The 19,327-nt window shown below is 44.4% G+C and overlaps 1 protein-coding gene across 1 annotated transcript in view; it reads right to left on the bottom strand.

Moving 5' to 3' along the window:
- gtf3c2 (general transcription factor IIIC, polypeptide 2, beta) overlaps positions 1–6,135 on the bottom strand; it is a 141,425-nt gene extending 135,290 nt beyond the window's left edge. Inside the window, exons 1-2 of the mRNA XM_043682113.2 lie at positions 5,524–6,135; positions 1,698–3,527 (exon numbers count right to left, since the gene is read on the bottom strand). Of these exons, the coding sequence (XP_043538048.1) occupies positions 1,698–3,460 (1,763 nt within the window). The 5' untranslated portion in view covers positions 3,461–3,527; positions 5,524–6,135. The remainder of the gene's footprint in view (positions 1–1,697; positions 3,528–5,523) is intronic.
- Between the last annotated feature and the right edge of the window lie 13,192 nt (positions 6,136–19,327).

Below are 19,327 nucleotides of genomic sequence, written 5' to 3'. Positions count from 1 at the left end.
TAGGAGGATCGCCGTTTTGGGCATGAGCCCTTCTTCAGGAATCATTCCTGAAGAAGGGCTCATGCCCGAAACGTCGATTCTCTTGCTCCTTGGATGCTGCCTGACCTGCTGCGCTTTTTCAGCAATACATTTTCAGCTCTGATCTCCAGCATCTGCAGTTCTCACTTTCTCCGACCAGATATCCCAACCTAATCAAATCCCACCTGCCAGCACCCGGCCATATCCCTCCAAACCCTTCCTATTCATATACCCATCCAAATGCCTTTTAAATGTTGCAATTGTATCAGCCTCCACCACTTCCTCTGGCACCTCATTCCATACACGTACCACCCTCTGTGTGAAAAAGTTGCCCCATAGGTCTCTATTATATCTTTCCCCTCTCACACTAAACTTATGCCCTCTAGTTCTGGACTAGGGAAAAAACTTTGCATATTTACCCTATCCATGTCCCTCAATTTTGTAAACCTCTACAAGGTCACCCCTCAGCCTCCGACGCTCCAGGGAAAACAGCCCCAGCATGTTTCAGCCTTTCCCTATAGCTCAAATCCTCCAACCGTGGCAACATCCTTGTACATCTTTTGTGAACCTTTCAAGTTTCACAACATCTTTCTGTTAGGAAGGAGACCAGAATTGCACGCAATATTCCAACAGTGGCCTAACCAATGTCCTGTACAGCCGCAACATGACCTCCCAACTCCTGGACTCAATACTCTGACCAATAAAAGAAAGCATACCAAACACCTTCTTCACTATCCTAGCCACCTGCGACTCCACTTTCAAGGAGCTATGAACCTGCACTCCAAGGTCTCTTTCTCTCTCCTTTTGGGAGAATTGTAATAAAATGCAGAATAAACTACAACTGAAGTTCAGAACAAGTAAGTTTCCGATGAGAAAATGTAAATAGTAGGCAAGGAGTGCAAAGGTAGAAATAGAAAAATTGCAGTTTTGAATCAGACTACTGATTTTTCATAATAAAACAAATTATTTCTGAAATTATTATATGCTCCATGAAAAGCTGCTCAATATTCTAATGATTTTATTTATATTGGGATGAAAATTCTGCAAAGTGGGACAAGCTTATCATCTCTATTTGCTTTATCATTCAAATTTGGAAACTATATATTCCATACATCTCCCCAACATTTGTTTCCTAATTAGAGTGCTCTGAGGAAACCTTGCCGTCTCTTATTCCTCCCTCAGCACTGTGCCCCAGATCATGACACATTGTATGGTGCACAATGAGCATAGCCATGTTCTAATTCTACATGGCAGCGATCTTTCATATATCAACGTGTCGACTATGTTCCATTCCATATTCAATCATATTCCATTCATAGCTTAGTGTTTCTGCCAACCATTATTATGCAAGGAGAACGCACTAGACCATAGAAAAACAAACAAAGTTCTGGGAAAGCTCAGCAGGTCTGGCAGCATCTGTGGAGAGAAGTCAGTTAACGTTGCAGGTCCAGTGACCTTTCTTCAGACCATGGAAACTTCACTACACTCATCAGACCATTTAGAAATAAATATAGAACCAATCATACACTTTATAGTAGTTTCATGCTTAATGTACACTGATTTTAATGTCTCAGTCTCTGTGTTGAGACTGGAGGTGTGATAATCCACTCCTGTTAGGGAGTCTTGCCTAAAGCTACAATTCAAGCACCTATGCATAACCAATAAGATTAGTTCCTTACGCTCTGGCCGCCCTCCTTTTTGGTCGACCACTTGCTGTTAGTTCATTCTCAGCACTGCTCTCTTCCAATAATCTCTGGACGATTGGCTTCAAGAGCCCATGGGTATCTGTACTCTCTTCTTGGGACACCATCTTATTTTTAGGTTTTCTTCCTTTCTTCTTAGGTATCTGCATTGGTGGTAGAGCATCAATCTCTATGACATCACTGTTTTCAGAAATATCACCACCAGCCTTTGGAGTCTGCTGCAGCACTCTTTCAGCAGACACTACTTTTGCATTTTTAGGTCTTCTTCCTCGTTTTGTCAGGATCTTCACCGGTTCACGAATTCCCATCTCATTGTTATTATTTATAGCATCATCACAAATCTGCTTTGATGGCATTTGCTGCACTACTCTTTCAATTGATGTTATTTTTGCATTCTTAGGTTTTCTTCCTCGTTTTGTCACGATCTTCACTGGTTCATGAATTCCCATCTCATTGTTACTATCATTTTTAGCATCATCACAAATCTGTTTTGATGGCATGTGCGGCACTACTCTTCCCATTGATGTTATTTTTGCATTCTTAGGTTTTCTTCCTCTTTTCTTTGGGATATTGGCTGGTTGAGGAGCTCTCAATTCAAATTTGTCATCACTCACAACATCACAATCTCCTTTTGATGTTTGTGACACTGTTCCTTCAAGAGACAGTGCTTTTGTATTTTTAAGTTTTCTTGCTTGTTTCTTTGTAATCAGCACTGGTTCAAGATTTCCCATTTCTGGGCCACCACTATTTTCAGTGTTGCCATGACTGGGAATTCCTTTTGCAATTGCAACCACTGCAATTTTAGGCTTTCTTCCTCGTTTCTTAGGGATGTTCACAGGATGAGCATCTGTTTCACCAGGACAACCATTCACAGATATATCACAAAGGTCCACTCCTGGATTATCCGTCAGATTATTTTGTTCTTTTTTGTACAGCTGCTGTCTTTTGTCTGCATTTTGCTGTACAAGTAATGGATCAGGAGTGAGACAAATCTTGATTCCAGACTCACTCAAAGTTACAGCATTCTCATCTGCAGCAGAATGTTTTAAGTGATTAATTAGCGAATCTTCTCCCCCTTTTCTCTGTTGGCCTTCTACCTCACAAGTATGCTGCTCTGAAACTACCAGCGTGTTGGGATGGAGACTGGTATCTTTTGAAGCAATTGCGGGACATACGACACTACTCTTACTCACAGTGGAATGACACTCTGCAGATTGTAAACTGTGATTTGCAGATTTAGATTTCTCCTTATTAATGTTAGCACTTTGCTGTAAAAGGGTTGTATCAAACATTTGATGGCTTTTATCTGCAGACACTATCACATCTGTAGTAAAAAGATCAGTTGTTAATTTTAGGTCAGAGACAAGTAGTCTTTTGCTTTTTTGTGGACTTTTGTCATTAGTTGCTGCTCGCCCTGATGTTTTAATATCAACCACTGGTTGAGAAACTTGTACGGATGCTGCAGATATAAAGGAAGAATTCTTGTTAGTACAGCCAATTAACTTTAAACTGTCATGGTCTTTTTCAATGAAGCCAGATACATAAATGGCTTCTTTATCTAAACATACATCGCTCTCAGCAGGGTTCCCCATGTGAAAATCACTGGTTGAAGGTCCCAATCCATCATTACTTATGTGGGCTGTTGATCTTGCAGGGGTTTGACCAGCTTCGATAGACACAGCCGTTTTTTGTGCTTCTTCTGTATCAGCCTCACAGGTATCCTGAAGATTTGGTTCCATAAATATATTTTCTTTCTTATACACTTCAGGCAATTGAGAAACTCAGGCTCAGCAATTTCATTAAAATCTATAAAACAAATTGAAAAATGTCAAATTCTGCACTGCAATGAAGCTTAGCATCTTTCACATTACATTGCCTTTCGCATTTTCAGGTTCATGTTGCAAAACTAAAGTTCAAACAAAGCAGGTAAACACCAAAAACGTTTACACATTGCAATCAGAACTTGAGATATCAAGACTATACAAATAGTTAATTGCAGGGCAATTATGCAAACATGGGAAGAATCAAACCCTGATCCCATGCTAAATTGCCCATAGTGTTGAGAATAAAATCAGCATTTTATTCTCAACTACGATGACTTCAGCAGTGATCATAGGCACCAGTTCCAAAATGCAGAGAATCTAGGGATTCAAAGGAAGTCATTGGACATCTTGCACCTACTTTTTTCACAGAAAGTACATACTTCAAAATTACTCATTTAGTTTGCAAACACCCTGAAATTTTCCTCATGACTCCACAGTAATCAAAGAGTGGAGAATGTGGTGCTAGAAAAGCACAGCATCTGAGCAGCAGGAGAATTTACGTTTTGGGTATAAGCCCTTCATCAGGAATGTGGCGCTGGTAGCGAGTCTGCTTCAGGGAAGGGGATTTTTTCTGGAGGGTGCACTGAGAGAGAGACTCCAAGTTTCTTGTAGTGAGAAAATTTCTTCAAGGTAGACAGCATTGGAAAAGGCTTTGTAGTGGGGTTAAACTCAACTAGGAGAAAGTAAGGAATGCAGATGCTGGAGATTAGAGTCAAGAGTGTGGTGCTGCAAAAGCACAGCAGGTCAGGCAGCATCCAAGGAGCAGGAGAAATCAACATTTCAGGCATCACCCTTAAAAGGCCATTTGGCCCAACAAATCCACACCGATCCTCCAAACAGTAAGTCACCCAGTCCCATTCCCCTACCCTATTGACATACATTTACCCTGACTAATGCTCCAAACCAACATATCCCTGAACACTATGGACAATTTAGCATGGCTAAGTCACCAGACCTGCACTTTGGATTGTGGGAGGAAACTGGAGCACCTGGAGGAAACCCACGCAAACATGGGAAGAATCGAACCCTGATCCCATGCTAAATTGCCCATAGTGTTCTGGAATATGTAGGGTAGGTCCATTAGACAGGGGAAATGTAAAGTAATAGGATCAGGGTTCGATTCTTCCCATGTTTGCATAATTGCCCTGCAATTAACTATTTGTATAGTCTTGATATCTCAAGTTCTGAGTTGCAATGTGTAAACGTTTTTGGTGTTTACCTGCTTTGTTTGAGTCTAGTAGGATAGTCTTCAGAGAGTTGGTGTGGACTTGTTGGGTCAAATGGCCTGTTTCCACACTAGGAATTATGATTCACCTGAATAGTAGAGCAGACTCCATTTTTTTCCTCTTGTGATCTAGGCCCCAGGCTCTGGAACTTTCACCTCCAAACTGCTCAACCTTCTTACAACTTTTCTAAAAGAAAGAGTCTGGTATTCTAACCCAATATCTCCCTCATTGGATTGGTGTCAATTTGATCTGATTATATTTCTGCCATGTCTTTGGTATTTCACCGAGTTGAAAGTCTTGTTTAAATCCACAACTGTCGTGACGGAAAAGGTTTATGGATAAAAAGGCATTAAGCTAAGTTTTCAAATGATGCGGGCGGGATCGGAAAGGACATAAAAGGTGCAAACTTGATCAGCCTCTCCCCCCCCTCCTCGCGCGACGTTTTATTGCAGCATAAATAAGCTCGTTGGAAGTGAACACAAGGGAAAGTAAACGCATGAATGAGACTGTCATCCGCAGTGAAGTGACTGACAGCAGTCAAACTGGGCTGGGAGATCAAATGCTGTAATTAAACCCGACCCAGGGCAGTCTCGAGACCCTAGTGATAGCAAGAATCCAGCTTTCTCAAAGAAAAGGCAGAGGAACAGAAGCGGTAGGTCAGACAGGTTTGAGGGACTTATTGAGAGAATGACAGGACGGGCCCGTCTCCATTACGATCCTGTCGGCCTCAGATGAATTCGAAAGCTTTAATACCTTGTCTCATCGCACCCGCCCCGCGCCTGCGGGCTCCTACAATGCAGGATAAGGATGAGGCTCAGAAGCGGGCGCACGCGGAACCTGAATCCGCCGTTATTCTGTACAATAATCCACCTTCCGCACCTCCCGTTCCTTTCGGAAAGACCATGCAACACTCAAACTGACAAATACCCAGAGAGCCTACGTTCAGGGGCAGGGCTTCTTAAACCCTGCCTGATTGAACCCTCGACTGACCAATTAACAGGATTTCCCGAATTCACATTGTCGTATACGAAAAACAGGTAGGCGGGACAACGGTGGGCAAACTTTGGAATGTTATCGAAAGGCGCCTGCGCACTCCTGCCCTCCCCGCCCCCACCCCCACCATCCCCGGACACAAGGAATGTGACTGTTCTGTTGATGCCAATTAGAGGATTTTGCGACCGTCTTGAATTCTAACACAGGGAAGGTTTCGCATCTGCCAAATTGCAATCACCCGGGACGAGGTGAAACCACCACGTTTAATGGAAATTTGTTCGAATATTCAAGGAAGGATTTTATTTTGGCCAGCTGCAGCCGGTGGCATTAAAAATTTACCTACGCTTCTACAACTTCATGATTATATTTGGATTTAATTTGAAGGCAATTAATTTTTCAATACTCGAAAAGGTTTAATCATAAGCAAGACGGAATTAAAAAATCCTTCATCTACGTTTCGTCTCACGATAATGAATTTATGGATGTAGGGTTGTAAATAAGACATTAGCTACCACTGTTGCCAACTCCCCAAGACTACTTAAAAGTTAGGGGAATAGATAAGAGTTTCTAAATCCAGGATGATGTGTTGTCTTGCGTAAGTAGTCGGGCCAAGGATACCACTAGGCAGCTGCAAAATATACCGAAGGTAAACAGATAACTGTTGTGGTCTGTATTAATGGAGATGACATAGAGGGTAAGAGCTGGAGTTAAGGAATAAAAACAGCCAAATTACATTGCTCAGGCTATATATCCATCAATTAGTAGGAAGAATGTAGAAAGAGAATTACAGAAGGACACAGATTAACGCAGCTGTCTCAGCACTCGGGACCCAGCCTTGGAGTTTTTGCTGGATGCTTTTGACGTGGATCGCAATACAGAGCATAATTGCGAAATTTGCAAGCGGTGTGAAGTTTTGAACAGTTGGGAGCTGTCAGACTTGACATGTTTAACATAGATTCTTGGCATGTGTTGTGGTCATATTGCAAGAATATGGAGGATGGCTAGTAAATATGAACTTGCAAATTGGATTTTCAACAATTCACAATTTTCAAGTACCTTTATCCCATTGAGTTTTCCTCGGGCTGTTTAGATTAATGAAACAATGGGGTCAGTTGATATTCCTAAGAAATCTGAATTTCTGTACCAAGCTGTCTGTGTTGGTTTTCAACTCCCTCCAACAGTGGTCCTAATTGTGCCTCTTCATTCCAACATCCTTTTACTTACAAATTAACTAAAACTCGTAAATTTACATATCAATGTAGGTCTATTTATCTCATCTACAGAAGACTATTAACAGTGTTAATATTCAGGGAGAAGAAGATGCTTACAGAACAGGTGTCAGTGAAAAATGGTCAATCTTGACCACGAGACAACGGAATGATGCCTTGCACCAATGCAGGGTTGAGGTTTCTCAGGTGACTTTTAAACCTGTAGATGAGACCCAAATCTAAGACTTGATCCATTTCCAGTATTGGCATTGAAAATTGCAATTAAAAAGGACAGAGCAGTAGGGCATTTCAGAACTGTAATTTTAATGGACCACTGTGTCTTATGGACTTGAAATGTGTCGATAATTAAGAGTTTCCTTTATTTTGGAGAAGGCTAGTCCTGCTGATCTTACAAAAAACTCGAGTTTGTTTTTAAATGATTGACTTTGATCACAAATAGAAATTATTTCATGATGAAAGAAATATTTTCTTCTCTGTCTTTAACTAGTGGTTAAGGAAACAAACTGTTGGCCATGTCATTCACCAAGGTCCCATATATTTTATTAATAATACAACCAGCTCACATTTTCAGTAGCTGCAGTGCAAAAATAACTGAATCACATGGACAATGAGAAAAATTATGGTCCACTTCAGCAAATTCAGACCAAATAGCAAGACACAGATGACATTCAGGCTTGGGTTGATAAATGGCAGATACTGCATACACCAGAGAAAATGACAATCAATGACTTCTCCCAAAAAAAAGAACCTAAGCATGTCCTCCTATAATCAATGATAACAACATAACTGAGCCATCACCAAGTTCTGTGGAACATCACTGCCTAAAGTCTCGAAATTATACCATGGCTATCTCAACTCACCATCAAACCAGCTGACAAGGGGGGCGCAGTAGTAGTTTGGCGCACTGACCTTTACACCGCTGAGGCCAAACGCCAGCTCGCAGATACCTCCTCCTACCGTCCCCTTGACCATGACCCCACCCCCCACCACCAAACCATCATCTCCCAGACCATCCATAACCTCATCACCTCAGGGGACCTCCCATCCACCGCCTCCAACCTCATAGTCCCACAACCCCGCACCGCCCGTTTCTACCTCCTGCCCAAAATCCACAAACCTGACTGCCCCGGACGACCCATCGTCTCAGCCTGCTCCTGCCCAACCGAACTCATCTCGGCATACCTCGACACGGTCCTGTCCCCATTAGTCCAAGAACTCCCCACCTACGTTCGTGACACCACCCACGCCCTCCACCTCCTCCAGGATTTCCGCTTCCCCGGTCCCCAACGCCTCATCTTCACCATGGACATCCAGTCCCTGTACACCTCCATCCCCCATCACGAAGGACTCAAAGCACTCCGCTTCTTCCTTTCCCGCCGTACCACCCAGTACCCTTCCACCGACACCCTCCTTCGACTGACCGAACTGGTCCTCACCCTGAACAACTTTTCTTTCCAATCCTCCCACTTTCTCCAAACAAAAGGAGTAGCCATGGGCATCCGCATGGGCCCCAGCTATGCCTGCCTCTTCGTAGGGTATGTGGAACAATCCATCTTCCGCAACTACACTGGCCCCACCCCCCATCTTTTCCTTCGCTACATTGATGACTGTATCGGCGCTACCTCGTGCTCCCACGAGGAGGTTGAACAGTTCATCCACTACACTAACACCTTCCACCCCGACCTCAAATTCACCTGGACAGTCTCGGACTCCTCCCTCCCCTTCCTAGACCTTTCTGTTTCTATCTCAGGCGACCGAATCAACACGGACATCTACTACAAACCAACCGACTCCCACAGCTACCTGGACTACACCTCCTCCCATCCTGCCCCCTGTAAAAACGCCATCCCATTCTCCCAATTCCTTCGTCTCCGCCGCATCTGCTTCCAGGAGGACCAGTTCAAAATACGTACAACACAGATGGCCTCCTTCTTCAAGGACCGCAATTTCCCCCCTGACGTGGTCGACGGTGCCCTCCACCGCATCTCCTCCACTTCCCGCTCCTCCGCCCTTGAGCCCCGCCCCTCCAACCGCCACCAGGACAGAACCCCACTGGTCCTCACCTACCACCCCACCAATCTCCATGTACAGCGCATCATCCGCCGTCACTTCCGCCACCTCCAAACAGACCCCAGCACCAAGGATATATTTCCCTCCCCTCCCCTATCAGCTTTCCGTAGAGACCACTCCCTCCGCGACTCCCTCGTCAGATCCACACCCCCCACCGACCCAACCTCCACTCCCGGCACCTTCCCTTGCAACCGCAGGAGGTGCAACACTTGCGCCCACACCTCCCCCCTCACTTCTCTCCAAGGCCCCAAAGGAAACTTCCATATCCGGCACAGATTCACCTGCACCTCCACCCACATCATCTACTGCATTCGCTGCAGCCGGTGTGGCCTCCTCTATATTGGGGAAACAGGCCGCCTACTTGTGGAGCGATTCAGAGAGCACCTCTGGGCCACCCGGACGGGCCACCCGGACGAACCAACCTGTAGCACAGCATTTCAACTCCCCCTCCCACTCCACCGAGGATATGCAGATCATTGGACTCATCCACCGCCAAACCACAACAACCCGACGGTCGGAGGAGGAGCGTCTTATCTTCCGACTGGGAACCCTCCAACCGCAGGGGATGAACTTGGACTTCACCAGGTTCTTCATCCCCCCTCCGCCCACCTTGTCTCAGCCGGATCCCTCCAGCCCGGCACCACCTTCCTGACCTGCAGTCTTCTTCTTGACCTCTCCGCCTCCATCCTACTCCGACCTATCACCCTCACCTTGACCTCTTTCCACCTATCACATTTCCAACGCCCCTCCTCCAAGTCCCTCCTCCCTACCTTTTATCTTCTCCTGCTGAACACTCTCTGCTCATTCCTGAAGAAGGGCCTGTGCCCGAAACGTCGAATCTCCTGTTCCCTGGATGCTGCCTGACCTGCTGTGCTGTTCCAGCAATAAAGTTTCAACTTTGATCTCCAGCATCTGCAGACCTCACTTTTTCCTATCTCAACTCAAGACTTCCTAAAGTCTGTCCACCATTTGTTACAAGGCACAAGTCAGGAGTGCAACTTTCCACTTGCCTGGATTGGTGCAGCTTCAACACTCCAGAAGCTCCACATCATCCAATGCAAAACCACCTCATTATTTAAGGTGGTGAATGAGTGCAAATCATTTACTCACTCACCAGTGACATTGAAAAGATACACTAATGGGCCTCGAGGGTCCTCTCTGACAGCTTCTGTCAAACCTGCAGCCTCCACCACTTGAGTAGGGGAGTAGCTGCCACATGGGAATGGCAGGAGCTTAGATTTCATTCATATCGCCCACCAGCCTGATTTGGAACTGTTTTGATATACTGTCACTGATCAGAATCTTCAAAATCTATAGATGCATAGTTACAGCATGACAGATGTACCTCTACCACATGAACATCAGAAGATACTGTTTCATCTCCTCAAGGTGAAGTTTGAGTGTTAAATGTCTGCTACAACAATATGTAATGAATATATAAAGAACAAAATCACATCTTTTAACAGCTGCAAGTTACAAATTCCCCAAAGTGTACCCTGTTTCTTGGCAGTTTGAGTGGAATCCAGAAATGGTGCGGTGTTTCTCTTTATTGCCATCTTTTCTTTGTTTACATTCCAGAGACAGTTTAACCTATACTAGAATCCTGAGCTTATGGAGATTGTAATTAGGAAAACTAGAGACAGGTTTCAAAGCATTTATCATCTGCTGGAAGACATCAGAATTGTGTTTGCATGCAGGTTTACACTATTGTAAGAAAATGGTCCTTCAAAACCCAGTACATTGTAAAGACAAATAGTTTACCTCAGTATTCAGAAATGCCTGGCCTGGCTAGTCCTGTCATTCTCTCAATGAGTCCCTCAAACCTTGCCAGCTCTGTCCCTCTGCCTTTTCTTTGACAAAGCTCAGTTCTTGCTATAACTGGGGTCTCGAGGTTGCCCTGAGTTGGGTTTGATTATATAATCTCCTCCCAGTCCAGTTTGACTGTTGTAAATCACTTCACTGCAGATGACAGTCTTATCCATACGTTTACTTTCCCTTGTCTTCACTTCCAACAAGCACTGATTTATGCTGTATTAAAATGTGGCACAAGTAGGGTGGGGGGATGTTGATCAAATTCACATCTTTCATGTCCTTTCCGACCCCCACCCGCATCATTTGAAACTTAGCTTGATGTCTTTTCCGTTAGCCTAACATCTACCTTCTCCGTCACAACAGTTGTGGGATTTGATAAGACCTTCAATGCAGTGAAAGACCAAAGACACAGCAGGAATATAATTAGACCAAATTAACACCAATCCAAGGAGGGAGATATTGGAATAGAATGCCAGACCCTTGGTTTTAAAAAAATTAGTTTAGTTCCTACAGTGTGGAAACAGGGCCTTTGGCCCAACAAGTCCACACTGACTCTCCGAAGAATAACCCACCCAGACCCATTTCCCTCTAACTAATGCACCTAACACTATGGGCAATTTAGCATGGCCAATCCACCTAACCTGCACATCTTTGGACTGTGGGACAAAACTGGAGCACCCAGGGGAAATCCACACAGCCACGGGGAGAATGTGCAAACTCCACACAGACAGGTGCCCAAGTTTGGAATTGAACCTGGGACCCTGGCGCTGTGAGGCAGCAGTGCTAACCACTGAGCCACTGTGCTGCTCCTTGTAAGAAGGTTGAGCAGTTTGGAGATGAAAGTTCCAGAGCCTGGGGACTAAATCACAAGAAAGAAAGATGGAGTCTGCTCGACTATTCAGTAGAATCACATAATCCCTACAGAGTGGAAACAGGCCACTTGGCTCAACAAGTCAACTTCACCGCCAGGAGCATCTGGAATAAGATGAGTGAATTTGCAGCATGGGTTGTTACCTGGGACTTTGATATTGCGGCCATTTCGGAGACATGGTTACAGCAGGGACAGGAATGGTTGTTGCAGGTTCCAAGAATTATATGCTCCAGTAAGAACAAAAATGGTAAAAGAGGGGGAGGTGTGGCATTGTTAGTCAAGTAGAGTATTATGATGGCAGAGGAGTTTGACGACTCATCTACTGAGGTAGTATGGGTCGTGGTTAGAAACAGGAAAGAAGAAATCACCCTATTGGGAGTTTTGTACAAGCCTCCATATAGTTCCAGACATGTAGACGGAAGGATAGCAAAGATAATTTTGAATAGGAGCGAGAGTAAGTAAGTAGTTTTTATGGGGATCTTTAACTTTCCAAATATTGACTGGAAATACTAATGTAAATGGGTAAGTTTTTGTCCAATGTGTGCAGCAGAACTTCCTGATACAGTATCTAAACAATGCAACAAGGGGCAAGGCCACATTGGATTTGGTACTGGGTAATGAACCTGGCCACATGTTAGATATGGAGGTAGGTGAGTACTTTGGTGATAGTGTCCACAATGCGGATATGTTTACTTTAGTGATTGAAAGGGATACGTATATACAGCAAGTGAAGGAATAGCTGGGGGAAAGGCAATTATGATGCGATTAGGCAAGATAAGAGATGCGTGGGATGGGGAAGGAAATTGCAGGGGATGGGCACAATTGAAAGATGGAGCTTATTCAAGGAACAGCTACTGCGTGTCCTTGGTACATATGTACCTGGAGGCAGGAAGTGGTCGAGTGAAGGAGCTGTGGTTTACGAAAAAAGTTGAAACTCTTGTCAAGAGGAAGAAGGCGGCTTATATTAGGATGAGACGTGAAGGCTGTTAGGGCACTTCAGAGGTACAAGCTAGCTAGGAAAGACCTAAAAAGAGAGCTATGAAGAGCCAGGAGGGGATATGATAAGTCATTGGCAGATAGGGTTTTCCTTGATCCTAAAGCTTTCCGTAGGTATATCAGGGAAAAAGGAATGACAACAGTAAAGGACGTAGTGGGAAACTGTGCATGGAGTCTGAGGAGATAGGAGAAGCACTAAATAAATAATTTTCATCGGTATTGACACAAAGAGACAATGTTGTTGAGGATAATACCAAGATACAGGGTATTCGACGGGATAGAGGTTCACAAGAAGGTGTTAACAATTCTGGAAAGTGTGCAAATAGATAAGTCCTCTGGACTGAATGGGATTTATCCTAGGATTCTCTGGGAAGCCAGGGAGGAGAATGCAGACTTTGGCTTTTATCTTTATGTCATCATTGTGTACAGGAGTCGTGCCAGAAGACTGGAGGATAACAAATATTCCCTTGTTCATGCATTGGAAAATGTTGTAAGGGATAGGTTTATCACCTACAAAGGAATACGTTCAGAAGAGAATAATTTCTGAAAGGATCAGAAATTTGGTTAGCTGAAAGAAGATAGAGGGTGGTGGTTGATGGGAAGTATTCATCCTGAAGTGCAGCTACGAGTGGTGTACTACAAGGATCTGTTTGAGGTGCACTGCTGTTTATCATTTTTATAAATGACCTGGATGAGGGCATAGAAGGATGGGTTAATAAATTTCAAGATAACACTAAAGTTGGTAGAGTTGTGGATAGTGAGGAAGGATGGTGATAGTTATAGAGGGACATTGATAAGCTGCAGAGCTAGGCTGACAGGTGGCAAATGGAGTTTAATGCAGATAAGTGTGAAGTGATTAACTTTGGAAGGAGTAACATGAATGCAGAGTACTGGGCTAATGGTAAGATTCTTGGTAGTGTAGGTGAGCAGAGAGATCTTGGTGTCCAGATACATAGATCCTTGAAAGTTGCCACCCAGGTTAATGGGGTTGTTAAGCAGGCATATGGTGTGTTAGCTCTTATTGGTAGAGGGATTGAGTTTCCGAACCATGAGGTCATGCTGCAGCGGTATAAAACTCTGGTGCGGCCACACTTGGAGTATCGCGTACAGTTCTATTTATCACATTATAGGAAAGATGTGGAAACTTTGGAAAAGGTTCAGAGGAGATTCACTCGGATGTTGCCTGGTATGGAAGGAAGGTCTTAAGAGGAAAGGCTGAAGGACTTGAGACTGTTTTCATTTGAGAGGAGGTTGAGAGGTGACTTAATTTAAACATATAAGACAATCAGGTTAGATAGGGTGGACAGTGAGAGTCTTTTTCTTTGGATGGTGATGGCTCACATGAGGGGACATAGCTTTAAATTGAGGGGTGATAGATACAGGACAGATGTCAGAGGTAGTGTCTTAACTCAGAGTAGTAGGTGTGTATAGCACACTGCTTGCAACAGTAGTAGACTTGCCAACGTTAAGGGCACTTAAATGGTCATTGGATAGGCATATGGATAAGAATGGCAAAAGTGAGGACCGCAGATACTGAATATCACAGTCTAGATTAGAGTGGTCCTGGAAAAGCACAGCAGGTCAGGAGAGGGAAAATTGACGTTTTGGGCAAAACCCTGATGAAGGGCTTTTGCCTGAAACGTCGATTTTCCTGCTCCTTGAATGCTGCCTGATCTGCTGTGCTTTTCCAGCACCACTCCAAACTAGATATGGATAAGAATGGAACAGTGCAGGTTAGTTGGGCTTTAGGTTGGTTTCACAGGTCTGCACAACATAGAGTGCTAAAGGGCCTGTACTGTTCCATAATGATTTAAGTTCTAAGTTGATTAGGGATAGTCAACACGGCTTTGTGAAAGGTAGGTCATGTCTCACAAACCTTATTGAGTTCTTTGAGATGGTGACCAAACAGGTGGATGAGGGTTAAGCGGTTGATGTGGTGTATATGGATTTCAGTAAGGCGTTTGATAAGATTCCCCACAGTAGGCTATTGCACAAAATACAGAGGAATGGGATTGAGGGTGATTTAATGGCTTGGACCAGAAATTGGCTTGGACCAGAAATTGGCTAGCTGAAAGAAGACAGGGGGTGGTGGTTGATGGGAAATGTTCATCTTGCTGTTCAGTTACTAGTGGTGTACTGCAAGAATCTGTTTTGGGGCCACTGCTGTTTGTCATTTTTATAATTGACCTGGATGAGAGCGTAGAAGGATGGATTAGTAAATTTATGAATGACATTAACGTGGATGGTGTTGTGGACCATACAGAAGGATGTTGCAGATTACAGAGGGGCATAGATAAGCTGCAGTGTAGGCTGTTAGGTGGCAAGTGGAGTTTAATGCGGAAAAGTGTGAGGTGATTCGGTTTGGAAGGAAAAACAGGAATACAGAGTACTGGGCTAATGGTCAGATCCTTGGTAGTGTGGATGAACAGAGAGATCAGTGATATGTACTTCTTGTGGGATGTGGGAGTTTAAAGAGAGTTTAAGGGTGACTGCGGATTATATCTGCCCTAAATGCTGTTGGATGCGAATCTTATCAGATCGAGTGGATCAGTTGGAAAGACAGATAGAAGCGATGAGGAATTTGCAACAGCAACAGTATGTGATGGATGGCAGTTATAGGAAGGGGGGAAAGTCTCAGATACAGTCACATAGATGGGTTAACTCCAGAAAGGGTAAGAGAGGTGGGCAGCTAGCGCAGGAGTCTTTTGTGGATATAACCATTTCAAACAGGTATGCTGTTTTGGAAAATGTAGGGGGTGATGGATTCTCAGGGGAACGTAGCACGAACAGCCAAGTTTCTGGTATTGAGACTGGCTCTAATGCAACGAGGGGTACGTCAGCTTCCAAGAGATCAATTGTGTTAGGGATTCTGTAGTCAGAGGTACAGACAGACGTTTCTGTGGCCAGCAGAGAAACAGCAGAATGGTGTGTTGTTTCCCGGTGCCAGGATCAAGGATGTCTCAGAGAGGTTGCAGAATGTTCTCATTGGGGAGAGGGGCCAGCAAGAGGTCATTGTCCACATTGGAACCAATGACATTGGACGGGAAAAGGTTGAGATTCTGAAGGGAGATTACAGAGCATTAAGCAGAAATTTAAAGAGGAGGTCCTCAAGGGTAGTAATATCTGGATTACTCCCAGTGCTACGAGCTAGTGAGGGCAGGAATAGGAGGACATTTTTGGATCATTGGAATCTCTTTTGGGATAGAAGTGACCTATACAAGAAGGACGGATTGCACCTAAATTGGAAGGGGACTAATATACTGGCAGGAAAATTTGCTAGAACTGCTTGGGAGGATTTAAACTAGTAAGGTGGGGGGGAGGGGGGTGGGACCCAGGGAGATCATAGAACATAGAACATAGAACAATACAGCACAGAACAGGCCCTTCGGCCCACGATGTTGTGCCGAACTTCTAACCTAGATTAAGTACCCATCCATGTACCTATCCAAATGCCGCTTAAAGGTCGCCAATGATTCCGACTCTACCACACCCACGGGCAGCGCATTCCATGCCCCCACCACTCTCTGGGTAAAGAACCCACCCCTGACATCTCCCCTATACCTTCCACCCTTCACCTTAAATTTATGTCCCCTTGTAACACTCTGTTGTACCCGGGGAAAAAGTTTCTGACTGTCTACTCTATCTATTCCTCTGATCATCTTATAAACCTCTATCAAGTCACCCCTCATCCTTCGCCGTTCCAACGAGAAAAGGCCGAGAACTCTCAACCTATCCTCGTACGACTTCCTCTCCATTCCAGGCAACATCCTGGTAAATCTTCTCTGCACCCTCTCCAAAGCTTCCACATCTTTCCTAAAGTGAGGCGACCAGAACTGCACACAGTACTCCAACTGTGGCCTAACCAAAGTCCTGTACAGCTGCAACATCACTTCACGACTCTTGAATTCAATCCCTCTGCTAATGAACGATAATACTCGTGAGGAAAGAGATCAATGCTGTGGTTCTGTTCGCCGAGCTGGAAGTTTTTGTTGCAAACATTTCGTCCCCTGTCTAGGTGACATCCTCAGTGCTTGGGAGCCCCCTGTGAAGCGCTTCTGTGGTGTTTCTTCCGGCATTGATAGTGGCCTGTCCCTGCCGCTTCCGGTTGTCAGTTTCAGCTGTCCGTTGTAGTGGCGGGTATATTGGGTCCAGATCTACGTGTTTGTTGATGGAGTTTGTGGATGAGGACATGCTGCAACCCAAAAGACTAGCCACACAACCATACATCAAGAACATCTCTGAAATGACAGCCAGACTACTGCGACCACTAGGACTTATAACAGCACACAAACCAACAGCCACTCTCAGACAACAACTCACCGAAACGAAGGACCCGATACCCAGCATGAGCAAAACTAATGTAGTGTACAAAATCCCATGCAAGGACTGCACAAAACACTATATAGGACAAACAGGAAGACAGCTAACGATCTACATCCACGAACATCAACTAGCCACGAAATGACATGACCAGCTATCCCTAGTAGCTACACACACAGACGACAAGCAACATGAATTTGACTGGGACAACACTACCATTATAGGGCAAGCGAAACAAAGAACAGCCAGGGAATTCCTAGAAGCATGGCACTCATCCACAAACTCCATCAACAAACACATAGACCTGGACCCAATATACCGGCCACTACAGCGGACAGCTGAAACTGACAACCGGAAGCGGCAGGGACAGGCCACTATAAATGCCGGAGGAAACACCACAGAAGCGCTTCACAGGAGGCTCCCAAGCACTGAGGATGTCACCTAGATAGGGGACGAAACGTTTGCAACAAAAACTTCCAGCTCGGCGAACAGAACCACAGCAACGAGCACCCGAGCTACAAATCTTCTCACAAACTTTGAAAGAGGTCAATCTGAGACGGGTACAGCTGAGAACAGAAGTGAGTCAAACAGTCAGGGCAGGCAGGGACAAGGTAGGACTAATAAATTAAACTGCATTTATTTCAATGCAAGGGGCCTAACAGGGAAGGCAGATGAACTCAGGGCATGGTTAGGAACATGGCACTGGGGTATCATAGCAATTATAGAAACATGGCTCAGGGATGGGCAGAACTGGCAGCTTAATGTTCTAGGATACAAATGCTACAGGAAGGATAGAAAGGGAGGCAAGAGAGGGGGGAGTGGCATTTTTGATAAGAGATAGCATTACAGCTGTGCTGAGGGAGGATATTCCCAGAAATACATCCAGGGAAGTTATTTGGGTGGAACTGAGAAATAAGAAAGGGATGATCACCTTATTGGGATTGTATTATAGACCCCCCCCCCTCCCCCCAATAGTCAGAGGGAAATTGAGAAACAAACTTGTAAGGAGATCTCAGCTATCTGTAAGAATAATAGGGTCGTTATGGTAGGGGATTTTAACTTTCCAAATATCGACTGAGACTGCCATAGTGTTAAAGGTTTAGATGGAGAAGAATTTCTCAAATGTGTACAAGATAATTTTCTGAGTCAGTATGTGGATGTACCTACTAGAGAAAGTGCAAAACTTGATCTACTCTTGGGAAATCAGGTCAGGCAAGTGACTGAGGTGTCAGTGGGGGAGCACTTTGGGGCCAGTGACCATAATTCTATTAGTTTTAAAATAGTGATGGAAAAAGATAGACCAGATCTAAAAGTTGAAGTTCTAACTTGGAGAAAGGCCAATTTTGACGGTATTAGGCAAGAACTTTCGAAAGCTGATTGGAGACAGATGTTTGCAGGTAAAGGACTAGACTGGAAAATGGGAAGCCTTCAGAAATGAGATAACAAGAATCCAGAGAAAGTATATTCCCGTCAGAGTGAAAGGGAATGCTGGATGACTAAAGAAATTGAGGGTTTGGTTAAGAAAAAGGAAGCATATGTCAGGTATAGACAGGATAGATCGAGTGAATCCTTAGAAGGGTATAAAGAAAGTAGCAGTATACTTAAGAGGGAAATCAGGAGGGCAAAATGGGGACATGAGATAGCTTTGGCAAATAGAATTAAGGAGAATCCAAAGGGTTTTTACAAATATATTAAGGACAAAAGGGTAACTAGGGAGAGAATCGGGCCCCTCAAAGATCAGCAAGGCGGCCTTTGTGTGGAGCCACAGAAAATGGGGGAGATACTAAATGAATATTTTGCATCAGTATTTACTGTGGAAATGGATATGGAAGATATAGACTGTAGGGAAATAGATGGTGACATCTTGCAAAATGTCCGGATTACAGAGGAGGAAGTGCTGGATGTCTTGAAACGGTTAAAGGTGGATAAATCCCCAGGACCTGATCAGGTGTACCCCAGCATAAGAGATACAGTTAGTAAGTTTGCAGATGACACCAAAATTGGAGGTGTAGTGGACAGCGAAGAGGGTTACCTCAGATTACAACAGGATCTGGACCAGATGGGCCAATGGGCTGAGAAGTGGCAGATGGAGTTTAATTCAGATAAATGCGAGGTGCTGCATTTTAGGAAAGCAAATCTTAGCAGCACTTTTACACTTAATGGTAAGGTCCTAGGGAATGTTGCTGAACAAAGAGACCTTGAAGTGCAGGTTCATAGCTCCTTGAAAGTGGAGTCGCAGGTAGATAGGATAGTGAAGGCGGCGTTT

The sequence above is a fragment of the Chiloscyllium plagiosum genome, unplaced genomic scaffold, assembly GCF_037043375.1.
Source record: "Chiloscyllium plagiosum isolate Xiang-an unplaced genomic scaffold, Cpla_swu_hap1 HiC_scaffold_3, whole genome shotgun sequence".
In the NCBI taxonomy this organism is placed as follows: domain Eukaryota; kingdom Metazoa; phylum Chordata; class Chondrichthyes; order Orectolobiformes; family Hemiscylliidae; genus Chiloscyllium; species Chiloscyllium plagiosum.
This window is presented reverse-complemented; position numbering and strand designations above follow the sequence as displayed.